Raw genomic sequence first — 13,972 nt, forward strand, 5'->3', positions numbered from 1 at the left:
GTAAGTCACAATCAGTTGGCATTTAAGTTGAAATCTAAGTTAGTTCATTTTTAAAGGAACACTGCGAATCATGTGACAATAATTACACTATTTCAACTATTTTTCACTAATACACATTGATTTCCAAGTATGAAGCAGGCAGCTTTTAGTGACACAGTATTCCTCTGAGTTACTACAGTGATTTATTTAGTTTCAGTGCAAATAGTATTGACATTTATTTACACTCCCTGTTAATTTGCTTGTCTTTTGGGTGAATTTGTGTTCTTGTTGGAAAATAGGTTTATGGACATTGGTTGGCCTTTCAGTTACATCACCTAAATGCACATGAGTAAACCTAGACAATGAGTGTCTCAGGCTATTTGAACCATGGAACTTCCACACCTTCTTGTTCCCTGACACACTATTGGAAAGGTATAGGATCAGGAGCAGGAAGATGAGTTGATTTTCTTCTCATTAATTAAAGAGTGTTGAGACCAACTGTAGAACCAAACTGCTATCTGGTCAAGATCAGATTGTACGGATTGATATTAAAGCCTGGAAAATTCAGGGTAGCGTATTGAAAATGCAGTTCTTTAAATCTGTTTTTTTGGATTTATATGTAGCCTTAAACAATTGGGATTTTTGGCTGCAGTTCTTCTAGTTGAAATGAATTGAAAGAATTTCAGCACAGTTATGAATAATAAAACTATAAGATAAAATTCAATGTAGATTTGCAATCTCACTCAAACCTGTTGGATGTCATAAATGTTAATTTGCACAATAGAAGGTGAGCCAAAGAAATGTTACCCTGGCAACAGAGATGGAGCATCTAACCAATATTGTAACCAGTCTTGGCATGCTGATCCAAATTTAAGGGATTCTGTTTGCTACTGCCGGTCCATGCTGAAGTGAGAACAATTTAAGGGATTTTGGAAAGAAAGCATTTAATCTATGTTGTACTTGATTAACTTAGAAGAATTTCTTGGGTAAATATGAATGTAACTTTATGCCATTCAGTATTGGTGCCTTAAGGCAGAAAGTCAAACAATGTTCTACTTTCCAGCACTGGTATCCCTCAACTTGCCAAGCAGAACATAAGTTGGAGTAAATAAATAAATTCAAATACAATTGTCCCCAATTAGAGAGGCTGATCTCTCTGCCTTGACTTTTTCTCAGGATCTACAGATGGGACAAAAACATAGGAGTAATATCGAAATTCAACTTTTTACTCCTAAATCTTCACGATTAGCAGCGAGAACCATTGCGGCCCTATACATCAGCCTCCACTTAGAGGAGATGGAGGAGTTCATGTGGAAGGATCAGTCCACTGAAGCTTGGAGTCTAGAGGAGTTGGTCTTGGATGCTACAGGTGAAACCACTTATTAAAAATAACGTGAAGTAAAAGTAAAACAAAACTCCCAATGGCTATTAGGCACTATTCATTCCCCATCATTTTAACTCTTGGTGTCTTGACCATCTGCTGCTGCACATGGGGCCTCAAGTATTTGAATGTCTAGATCTGATGTTATAATTTGGACTCTGATGCTAATTTAATTTCAAAATGTGTGAACCATTTAGGATTGGGGTCAGAAGAGCCTGAGCTAAGTTATGTTGTTTTAAGATTTCCTTGTGATTTGCCAGACCTGTCTCCTGCAGACTTTGGATGATAGTCATCATTTAATGGGGCTGGATATTTAAATGGGGCTTGAGAGTAAAAATTGCACAGGGTTTCCACTGGCACTATGATAAGAACCTTTATAGTCTATATCCTGCAAAATCGTAAATAATGTTCCAATAAAGGTTAACGTATCAGCCTTAATGTAGAATACTTGCTTCTGAGTCAGAAAGTTGTAGGTTCAAATTTGAGAGAACATGGTCCCTGCTGTCACTTTAGAAGGGTACTGAAGGCGTGCTGCACTGTTGGAGGTACTGTCATTCAATTGATTCATAAAATTCAGATCCTGTCTGCCTTCTCAGGTGCATTCTTTAACATTTCGAGGACAAGCAAGGAAATACTCTTAGTATTCTGGTCAGAATTAATCTCTCAAAAGGATTCAACTAGTGATTATCGAATACCGCTATAATACAGGCACCTAACTGAGCAGGTAAATGGAAAACTGACCAGGTATGTCCTGTACACAACAGGAGAACCTCAACCCAGTGATTACCATCCATCAGTCTCCTCTCAATCGTTAATAAAGTGCTGGAAGGTATCATTAATGTGCTATCAAGCAGCACCTGCTCAGTAATAACTTGCTCACCAGTGCCCAATTTGTGTTCTGCCAGAGCCATTCAGCTACTGATCACATTGGTTCAAATATAGTCAAGAGAACTGAATTGTTGAGGTGAGAGTGATTGCACCTTGACAGGTTGCAATTGATTGACTTGGCCTCAAAGAACCCGAGCAAAACTGAAGTCAGTGGGAATTGGAAAGCCATCTGCTGGTTGGAATCATACTTGGCACAAAGAAAGATGGTTGTGTTTGTTGGAGGTCAGTCATCTCAGTTCCAGGACATCTTTGTGAGATTTCCTTAAGATAGTGCTCTAGGCCCAAACATCTTCAGCTACTTTATCACTGACCTTTCCTCCATCATAAGATCAGAAGTTTGGGAATGTTTGCTGATGATTGCAAAACATTCAGCGCCATTTGTGATTCCTCAGACACTAAAGCAGTCCATGTCCATGTGCAGCAAGGTGTGAACAAAATTCAGGCTTGAGTTAATAATGGCAATAACTTTAATCTCACATAAGTGTCAGGCAATGATCATTTCCAACAAGAGAGTTTCTAAACATAGTCCTTGATATACAATTACATTACTATCATTGACCAACATTCTGGCGTTTACTGAGTAAGTGGTGGATGTGAGTACAATTACAACATTTAAAAGACATTTGTATAAATATATGAATAGAAAAGGTTTGGATGTGGGCCAGAAGCAGGCAGGTGGGACTAGTTTTAGTTTGGAATGATGTTCAGCATGGACTGGTTGGACTGAAGGGTCTGTTTCCATACTGTATGATTCTATGACCACATAAATACTGTGGCTGCAGGAACAAGTCAGGGGCTAGGAATTCTATGACAACTAATTCACCACTTGTCAATTACCGACAAGACGTAAGTCAGGGGTGTGATGGAGTGTCTTCCCCTTGGCTTGATAGTTTCAGCATCACACGGTGAGAAAGCTTGACACCATCCAGTTCAAAGCAACCCTCTTGCTTGGCACGCACTGTAGTAGAGATGCAATTTAGTAAAAAAACAAGATTCCTTTCCCGACATTTTCTAACCTGTAATGTCTAACAGCAAGAAGAGCATGTGCAACAGATACATAGGAACATCAGCCTTGACAATGCCCCTCCAAGTCACACACAATCTAGACTTAATACTTTATCACAGTTGCTGAATCAAAATCCTGGCACTCCCTTTCCAGATGCATTGTGGATGTTTGTACCTCAGGACTGCAACAGTTTAAGATGGCAGCTTGCCCTTCTTCAGGGTAAGAGAACTGGACAATAAGTACTGGCCTAGCCAGTGATGCCCGTATCACATGAATGTGTAGGAAGAGAAGATGTTCTGCTTGGTGTTTTACTGAGCCACATGACCAGAGTTATTCCAGCTTTGATCTCCGGTCTCATCTAAATTTTTGGATCTTGTCTGAGGTAAAAGTATGTGGGTTATAGCTCCCTCAGGAGGCTAGGTGGAATTTAGCTGATTTGTTTTATTTCAAAAATATTCATAAAAATATCTTTATATACATACTTAAGCAGTTTGATTCTGTAGAGTAGCATATGAAGGAACAAACAAAAATTGGAGTTTGACTCTATCCAACAAACAAACCAAAGGCATTTCTCACTTGTACAAGGCTATATTTACAGATATTTGAGGCACTGTATGATCCAATAGCTGAATGGGCCCCCATTTAACTTCGGCTGAAAGACCTTAGATGGTGGTCTTTCCCAACTGTGCCTTGGCAGCAGCTACCCCAAGATTTAATGTGTCCCTCAGCATGCAGTCTTGGACATTGCCAGTCTGCAAAACCCAATCAAGGTCAACTCATTGCTCTGGAAGACCAACATGTTTCATGCAGACCAAAGACCATCTTTCACTGAGTTGATGGTCCGCAGGCATGGTCGATGTTTCTTGGTTTGCATTCCAGGGATCTGAAAATAGAGCAGAGTCCTGCATCACAGAGCTGCAGGGGACAAATCTCAACAAAAAACCATTGCATCTTTCTCCAGACTTTCTTTGCAAAGGTATATGCCAGTAGGAGATATGTGACATTCTCAACCCCGCCCCCACAGAATGCCTTGAGAGCAGCATGCGGTGACATAGACTCTGAGCGCACGTGAGGAATCTCACAGGTAGTGCCCTTTCACCACTTGCCAAGTGATGTCTTGGTGCTTGTTGGAAAGTTATGGCGATGAGGCGTTCTGCTGAATGACTTTGGCAGACTGCTCAGGGAACAACCTGGCAAAATCCACCACTCCTTTTCCTGCGGGGGCTCAAGGATGCTACATGCTGAGCAATTCCTAATGGACTTGTGTTCAAAGGTGCTCTTCTTTACAAATTTCTGCACAAAGGATAGTTAGTATGGAATGGTCCAACTAATTGGAGCATTCCATGGCAGCGAGGCCTGGCCCATCCTTTGTGAAACTGGGGACAGGTAGAACATCATTATAAAATGAGACTTGCTGTTTATGTACTGAGGGTCTATGCATAGCTTGATGCAGCCACAACAAAGTGGCCATCAGGATGAGGGCAATGCTGGGTATGTTCTCCCCGCCCCACCCTTATCCAGAGTTTTGTACAAGGTGTCACTATGGACGTGGTCCATTTTAGACCTTCAGATGAAGTGGAAGATGGCTTGGGTGACTGCAATGGTGCAGGTTCTATGAATGGGCCAGACCTACACCATGTACAACAACAGAGAGAGTGCCTCACACTTGATGGCCAGGTTTTTACCCATAATGAAGAGGGAGCAGTGCTCCCAAAAGCCCAATTCTGCCTCACCTTGGCAATATGCTCCTCCCAAGTTTTAGTGCATGCCTACCCCCTCTGAACCTTATTGCAAGCTCCTTCAGGTAATCTGTCCTGACAGTAAGGTGGATAAAGGATCGATCAGCTTAGATCCCAAAGAACATGGCTTCACTTTTGCCTCAATTTACCTTGGCTCCCAAGACCAGTTAAATTGGTTGGACATGCTCATAAATCTGCACATTGACAGTTGGTCTGAGCGGAAAACTGCAATGTTATCCATATACAAGGAGTCTTCGACCTACAGAACCTCTCAGGCTTGCATCCATCCTGATGGACTTGGCAAAAAGCTCCATACAGCACACAAACGAGGCAGGAGAAAGTGGGTAGCCCTGCCTGACTCTACTCTTATCGGAAAGCTTTCTGATTCCCACCCATTAATTGAAATTGCACCAATGATGTTAGTGCACAGCAGGCAGATTCAATTACAGATTCCCTCCTCAAAGCCCATTTTGGAGAGCATGTCCCACATGCCTCTGTGCTATATTCTCCTGATCCAGGTTGATGAGGTATACGTCCACCCCATGTCCCGCACGTAGCTGATCAGATCCATGAGAAGTGGAAGGCTCTCAGTGATTGTCCTGCCAGGTACAGCACAGATTTAGTTGGGGTGAATCACGGATCCCAGAGCTGACCTGACCTGATTAATGAATACCTTAGTTAGAATTTTGCAGTCTGCAGCTGATGTTCCTGCCCCCAATTGCTTTTGAGTGCTGAAAGGGCTGTTTGTATTTGGTGAGTTGAGGATCCTGATATCCTCTCCATGAACATTGTGCTGGCACTCATTCAGTCATTCTGGTGTTAACAGAGTAGCATCCATGGAGCTAAACTTGACAATTATCAAAGAAAAATAAGTGAAGGAAGTATAACAAACAAAATTTACATTGGTGTGTAGCATTCTGATTCATGGCTCTTAGTAGTGGATCCTTCCATTTTAGAAATTAATTGGTTTTAAAATGCATGAATGCTTCTGTAAATCACAAGGATCATTTTGAATTAACAGCTCAATGTGAAACAGACAAATGCTGGTGCAGTCTGACTGAGTTCCATTGTACCCATGTGTTTCACATGCCAAGATCCTAATTTCAATCACATGACTAAGAGGAAAGTCTAAATATGTACCAAAGTATGGAGACACCTCAGAATGGTGGCATGGGCAATCTAATCAATCAAAAAAAGACTCTAACTTCTATGTAATTCTTTGCACAGGGATAGACTTGAAGGAAACTAGTCAAGTTGAGCTTGAAAATTGCATCAAAAAACCTGAGCTAAGAGAATGCTGCACTTCTGCAATGTCCTGGGTATCCTCTTCTCATGAAAAATCAGTAAGTGCCATACAAAGCTGGAAAGAAAGAGAACATTTTTAAAATAGGATATTAGAGACTTCTATCTATAGCTGTCCAGTGATCTGTATTGACAGGTGCTTATGTGTAGTTGTTCATTAAGAATTGGACTGGTCTTGACTGTCATGCACTTTGAGCCAAGACCCAGTCTCTTACTATATATTAGTATCAAAATATAAATTACCCAAGTCCTCAATTATATTCAAACCTTTGTTTACTCCAGTAAAAGCAAAGTAATGCAGATGCTGGTGAGCTGAAATAAAACAAAGTTCTGGAGAGAAACAGCCTGTGGAAAGAGAAACAGTAAAGTTAACATTTTGAGTCTATTATGACTCTTCTTCGGGATTAAATGGCTGGGAAAGTGATAGATTTTATGCAGTGAAGAAAGGGGAGAGGAGCAAGTGGGATAGATGATTAAAAAGTGCTCCTGAACAGAAGATAAATGAAATGTAAATGAAATATAGGTGAATGGAAGGTCTTAATAGCAGGAAAAAAGATCTCTGCTGACAACAAAACCATATAAACAAGATACATGGTGGGGAGGTATGAAAGATATTATGAAAACTGGGACAGAGTTTGGTCTGAATTTGTTGAACTTAGTCTTTAGTTCTAAAGGCTGTAAAGTGTCTAAATGGAAATTGTCTGGATTTTGTGTTAGACTTTGCTGAAACACCACAGCAGGCCCAGGACAGAAATATTAGCATGACAATAAACTTTTGTTCTGAAATGGCAAAAGATGGTAAGGTCTGTGTCATGCTTGAGGACAACAGCAGACATGTTGTGGAAAGTGTCTGTATTTTGTCTCAGACTATATGGGGTGGCAAGGTGGTTCAATGGTTATTAGCACTGCTGCCTCACAGCTCAAGGGACCCAGATTCAATTCCAGCCTCGGGTGACTGTGTGGAGTTTGCACATTTTCCCTGTGTCTGCATGGGTTACCTCCAGGTAGTCTGGTTTCCTCCCATAGTCCAAAACTATGCAGGTTAGGAGGGCCCACCGTGCTAAATTGCTCATTGTGTCTAGGGATGTGCAGGCTAGCTGGATTTTCCATAGGGAAATGCAGGATTACAGGGATAGGGTGGGGGAGGTGAGGGTAGGTCTGGGTGGAATGCTCTTTGGAGGGTCAATGTGGACTTGATGGGCTGCTTCCACATTGTAGGCATGCTGTGAAGCTATATTGAGAGTTTCAAATAAGTTGCTGCTTCACCTGAAAGATAAATTTGGTACCTTGGTCAATGAGGAGAGAGGAGGTAAAGGGGAAAGTACAATAGTATAGGAAGGTACCCTTAGGGAGTGAAGATGTTTTTGGTGGTGGAATGTAGCATCACTGGAATAGATGTGTAACAGGGATGTTCGTGATATGTATTTATTTTTCTTCAACAGAGAAATCAACTGAGAAATTGGTTGAGAAAGCCCTCAGCTGTTTCTGACCTATTTCCCGTGCTTCTGCCCTCACTACTTCTTCTCCTTTCCATGACAATAATAGTGTCCACCTTTTGTCCTCTCTTTCCACTCCAAAAGCCTCTGAATTCAGAGGATCATCCATCAGGATGCCACCACCAATCGGTCGCAGAAGATATAACACTTGTCCCTATACCTCTTCCTCACTGCTTTAGTTTAATATGTAGCACTATGAAGTTAATCTATGATATTTTGCTCCTTGTTTTCAGGGTTTAGTTCCTGAGGAAGAAGTGCAGCTCTTGATAGAAGAGCACAATCTCCAGCTCGCCCAATTGCAGGAAACGCATGAGTGAGTATGTGCAGCTAACTACAATAGAGGATTATAATTCTCACATTAATGAATTTAATGCAAAATACAACTGCAACCATCTTACTTTGTTCTAGGTATGACTCCAACAATCAGAGAGCTTTCCCCAATTCCCTTTAGCTCCAGTTTGCTAGGGCCCCTTGATGGCATATTTAGTCAAATGCTAACTTGATGTCAAGAGCAGATACTCTCACATTATTTCTCAAATTCAGCTCTTATGTCCATATTTGGACCAAATCTGTAATGAAGTCAGGAATTGAGTGGTCCTGGCTTTGTTAATTCGCAGGTTAATTGCTGTTTGACACCACCATCGAAGTCTCTTTCCATCAGTTTGCTGATGATAAAGAGGAGACCAATGGGTTGGATTTGACCTTTGGTTTGTGGACAGGATGCAGTTGCACAACTGTCCACACTGTCAGATACTTTCTAATGTTATCGTTGTACAGGATCAGCTTGGCCAGGGGAATGTGCAGTAAATAGAATTGGCTTAAGACTGACATCTCTGATGCTGAGACCTGAGGAAGAGGCCAAGATGAATCATTCACTTGGCACTTCTGGCTGAAGTGCTTGTTAGCTTATTCTCATTGAAGATATATTTCACCCTAGTTCTGAATTAGAAAGAGTGGCAACAGTCCTAAGTAAAATGATTTGGGACAGATAAAAGTGTATAATATGTTGCTGCAGTTTGGGATTTTGGATTTTAAAGTAGTAGTAGAAGAGATGTGTGGTTTCAGTACTGTGAAGATAGATCTTAAAAAGTCAGAGAGTAATTTGGAACAGAATTTCCAAGATGTCACTTAATTTAAGTAGCTGGCAGGATGCCTGTGAAGGTACTTGATGAAGTGTTTACAAAGTTCAACTTTTATGACATACAAAGAAAACAGACTTTTTTTTAGTTCAGTTGAGAAGCAGATTTCAGTGCAAATCAGTTTCATCCTAGTCGAAAGAACATTTGTTTTTGAAGTCTTAAAAAGCTGTTTCAGCAATGTGAGTTGTGAGAATCTTAGATTTTAGGGTGTCATAGCTGGAAAGGAGTCTCTAGGCCATCAGAATTGAATAGACATCTGGGTCCTCATGACTGGATGAACTATCCAAACTTGAAACAGCCAATGAAATAAGAAATTAAGGGTAGAAATGAGAGTGACTCTTTACTTAAGTATCCTTAAATAAAATTGCAAGGAAAAAAGTACTCAAATTTTATTTTGCTGTTCAAGTTAAGATCTTTCTAAACTGTCTTAGTTCTGTTTGCGTCTTTTTTTATTTTATGAAATAAGCTTATATTCTTTTGATTTAAAAATGTCATTAGTAACCTATGTGAATATGTTCAGTCATTACAATATCCAACTACAAAAAACTAAACTTATGATTTATCAAGACACGTTTCACTCTTGAATCCAACCTGTCCAGTATTACTATCAGTTGGGATCATACAACAGTGTTTCCTTAATTGTGCATCTGGCACAAATTCAACAATTCTTATTGGATAAGGTATCAGGCAAGGGAATTTCAGAAATGGAAATGTCACATGAGGAGAAGGGGACTCTCCTGCTACAGGAACTCCAACATATTATCAGAGTTATGCTTTTACTAATTTCAGTCATCTTGGTACTTCGAGAACTGGTTCTGAAATTACCAGATGGTCCTACGTTCCAGACTAATCAAATTTTTTTCGAGATTGAAATTCAATATTCCCAGTTGTGTCTAAACTCAATTTTGTCTGACCTTGATGCAAATTGTTCCATGCATGATAACATTTTGAGTGCGTACTTGAAAAGAACATATTCTTCACTCCACTGGAAAAAATAAAGTACCCACTGTAAAATGGCTTTGAATCTGGATAAATCCACCTTTTTGACTAGAATCCCAAAGATAGACTTCATTATTCAAAGGCCACTTACATACCCATATTCTTATCGCAGTCAGAGATTGCATTAATAACCATCCTCCACCTCCAAAGATTTAGACAAATTTAAATAACAATCAGTTTTTCTATCTCTTCTACTAGTTGCTATGAAATGCTTTGATAGGTGATGAGTTTTTTGATGAGATAGGTGATGATATATTTGTGTATACAAAAGGTTTTGGTGAATACTACAAGGATGTCCTTAAATCTTGTTTCACCAAATGTTTGATCAACCCCTTAATATCTGCTTCATTGATTCAGTGATCATTTTTGTCTGACTATATTTCTGCAAAGAATCTTATTGTGGTTTTCTATCATAAATATGTAAAAGGACGTTGTTTTCAGATTGAGAAGCTTTCTATAAATATAAAATATACTTGTGTATTTTAACTTAACTACCAACTTAATGGCCAACAAAGCGAGGAACGAACATCACAAAGAAAATAGCAATGCATGTTCTGAAGTCAAAGGCAAACACAAATATACACATATAAAATATCCAGACTAGAAACAATTTTGGTGCACTCAATCTCATTGCTACTTTGCTATGAAATTTCAGGAAGCAGTTGTGGAACCTTCTAGAGTCACTAAGATCAAACACTACAACAAACAGTGTTCTCCATCAGACTTCCATGTCAGGTAGGCAGAGTGTATGTTAATGTGTTTGTATATATGCATTTTTGTGTGTTAATTTCCATGTTAGAGAGCTATCATTTGAGAACTATGGAATATTTTCCCCATTTATGATTAGTGTGCATCAATGATTGACAACTGTGTGTACTTTGGATTTTATTTTGACTATTGCTGTAGTCTGCAATATCACAAAATTTGTATGGTGCATTGATAATATTTTCCTAGCAAACCACCAAAAGTGGAGGCCCCTAAAGGCTTGGCCTGCTACTGTTATGTACAATAAGAGATGGAGTCATAAGGCATGCAAATGTCCAAGTTTTAGACTCAGTCTGGGTGAATTAGCTGGACTCATTTCGGTAGGTGTTGAGGCATTTCCGTTGACTTGTATTTATATAGACTTGGGGGACATGGCATCATGAGGCCATTAATCTCCACTTTTCAAACTATACTTCCCAAGTTATTGCTGCCTCAGTTCAGTCATTCTTCATTCTCTGATGATTTGTCTCTGAGGATGTTATTATAGCACTCATTTCAAAAGGTTGCGTTTTTCAATCCTACACCAAGGTTTAAATGCATTATCTGAACTGACCTTTGTGAAATACTGAGGGAATAATGATGGAGCCAGTATCTTTGGATGGGATGTTGAATCAACATTCTAGCTGGGAATTTCCAGAGGCACTAAGGGTGAGGCTGAAGGTGGAGATTGGAGGTTTGGGGGCAGGGGGATATACTGTGTTGGCAGGCACTGGAATCTGGACTTACATTTTGCCAATACTACTGAATAAAGTAGCTAAATAAGTTTGGCTCAACAGAAATTATATTATGTCAGAGAGGTTTTGTACTTCTGAGTGGTTTGCTAGGCCATTTCAGGGCTAGTTAAGATTCAACCAAATTGTTGTTTGTTTGGTGTAGTTTATTTTTATTATTCATTCGTGAGATAAAGGCTTACTGATCAGGCTAGCATTTATTATCCATCCCTAATTGCCCAGAGGGCAGTTAAAAGTCAACACATTACTATAGGTCTGGAGTCACATGTATGCCAGATAATGTAAGGATGGCAGTTTCCTTTCCTAAAGGACATAAGTGAACCAGATGGGTTTTACCCGGCAATTGATAGTGGATTCATGGTCATCATTAGACTCTTAATTCCAGATTTATTTTATTGAATTCAAATTCCGCCATCTGCTGTGATGAGATTCAAACTCAGGTCCCCAGAACATTACCTTAGTCTCTGATTTAACAGTACAGCAATAATACCAATTGGACTTTGCCTCCCCTGATAAAGTCCATATTTAGGGAGAAATTTTTAATTTATATAAGAAAACATATTCCATGGCAAGTAAAATCAAGGGCTGAATTTTATCAAAAGTCAGCTGGATCATTTTTGATGAATTTCATTCAGAGTTTCTCTCTGTGACCCAGCATGTTTTCTCGCACTCTTTTTCCGAACTCGCCTCATTACATACGTACCACATAGGGCAACAGTAGACTTCAGGTGCTTGACTGGGTGTATGACTGGGTTTTAAAGATTATGCCAGCGCTAGGAATCCTGGGAGGTCCTGACAGTGGCCCGTGGAGAGTCAGAGTATACAATGAATGGAGTTCCTTTCATGAAAACAGGACGCTGCAAAATTCTTTGCAGCCCTTTATGTATTTTTGAAGTTAATGTAAGAACAATCTTAGTATTTGTGCAAAACAAAGTGATAATGACCAGATACTCTATCTTTTATATTAATACAGTTTTAAAGATCATCCTAAACATAGTCAACTTTAGATCTTGAAATTTCCCACTTATCAATCTTGAATTGAATTGAATTCATACAATAATCAGTGTGCAAAGTAGTTCTTTGGTCATAATACACCCAACAGTAAATAAACAACTCAATGCTTAAAATCTCATTCTTGCCAGTTGAAAATTTGGCAACAACTCCTCTATGTCCTCCTTTATGGCCATATATTTTTGTAAATACATAATCACAGTCCCTGAGTTGAGATCCCAGGATAAGGGGAATGGGAGTGCAATCTTAGCTGCATCAAGATGATAGGTCTGGTGCAGAGAGATAGATACCTTCAGTGCAATTTTAAAAACAATATTAAAACTTTATTTAAAAAATTGTATTTTGTGAAAGTATTATTTCAAATGTATGAACACAAAGCATAAGGTTCTCCACATGAAAAGCAAAAATTGGGTAATGGAATCTGAGTAAAGTGTGGAAAGAGCTAAAAATATCGTTCAAAATTTTGGCATTTTGTAGATTTGTAATCAACGTGAAGCCATATCAAAAGACAGTATGTTGACACAGTACTACTGAATAAATTTGCCAATGTCTGAAACAGTTCCACTGAAATGTAAATCACGTTGCACCCTGAGTATTATGTCTAGTTTTGATAATTTAAGACAAAAGAGAAGAAATTCAAAACCTAAGATGGATCAGAGAGGAGTCACCTTCCTGACTACAAAAGCAGGAATTCAGGAAAGACTGGAAACATAAGGACTCTTTGGTGGCAACTGCATATCAGATGATATAATCTGATATGGAAAACTCAATAATAGTTGAATCGAGCTCATGCCAATGGAACAGGGGGCTTAGGTTCAATTTGTCATTGGACAGATTTTTGGAACAATATCTGATGGAATTTCTTTGTATGAAGAGTGATTAACACCAGGAAAGGCTGAGGTAAAAGTCTTAAAAGTTAATTAAGTTGGAGCAGAACATTGCAATAGTTCTTTCTTTTCTGGAGAAATGAATTACAGGGGTTGAAATGCCTTTGTAACCTCTTCCTAGATATTTTATTTATTCTTTGAGATGACTACCTTCGACTCTTCTCTTGTTACCAATGGCCTGGAAGAGAATGCAACATTTAGGTTAACAGACTGAGCTTCTTGCAGTAATGTGTTTTTATTCATTAATTATATTGAATGTAATCTAATGTTTATTTATCGAAAGTGAGTAGTGTAAACGAAACAAAGTTTGTATTTTTAAGCAGATATGCCAGAGAGGTTGCTGAGATCAGAGAATGCCCAGTTGACAACTGAGAGCCAGCATAATGGCACAGAGACAAAAGATAGATGGATATTCAATCGCTCAGCTCGAGATCCCAGATCATCATTGGTCAGTCCAAAATCACCACAGAAAAGGTGAGAATTTGGTGCCACTTAATTATGAAGAACAAAGAGGAATCAGATTAGAAAGTTTACTTTCAATAATTTAAAAGGTGGGAAATTTAGATCACAAAATTCAGTTCTGTAAGTGTTTGGGATTTTGATGCTACATGTACTAGATTCATGTGTGGATGAAGGTAATTTGGCCTTG

General features: G+C 39.1%; 1 protein-coding gene across 1 annotated transcript in view; it reads left to right on the forward strand.

Moving 5' to 3' along the window:
* LOC140493557 (uncharacterized) overlaps positions 1 to 13,972 on the forward strand; it is a 61,892-nt gene that overhangs the window by 39,867 nt on the left and 8,053 nt on the right. The window contains exons 15-19 of the mRNA XM_072592113.1: positions 1,156 to 1,348; positions 6,221 to 6,336; positions 8,025 to 8,104; positions 10,585 to 10,664; positions 13,647 to 13,797. Coding sequence (XP_072448214.1) covers positions 1,156 to 1,348; positions 6,221 to 6,336; positions 8,025 to 8,104; positions 10,585 to 10,664; positions 13,647 to 13,797 — 620 coding nt within the window. The remainder of the gene's footprint in view (positions 1 to 1,155; positions 1,349 to 6,220; positions 6,337 to 8,024; positions 8,105 to 10,584; positions 10,665 to 13,646; positions 13,798 to 13,972) is intronic.

Source organism: Chiloscyllium punctatum, chromosome 22 (genome assembly GCF_047496795.1).
Source record: "Chiloscyllium punctatum isolate Juve2018m chromosome 22, sChiPun1.3, whole genome shotgun sequence".
NCBI classification, from domain to species: Eukaryota; Metazoa; Chordata; class Chondrichthyes; order Orectolobiformes; family Hemiscylliidae; genus Chiloscyllium; species Chiloscyllium punctatum.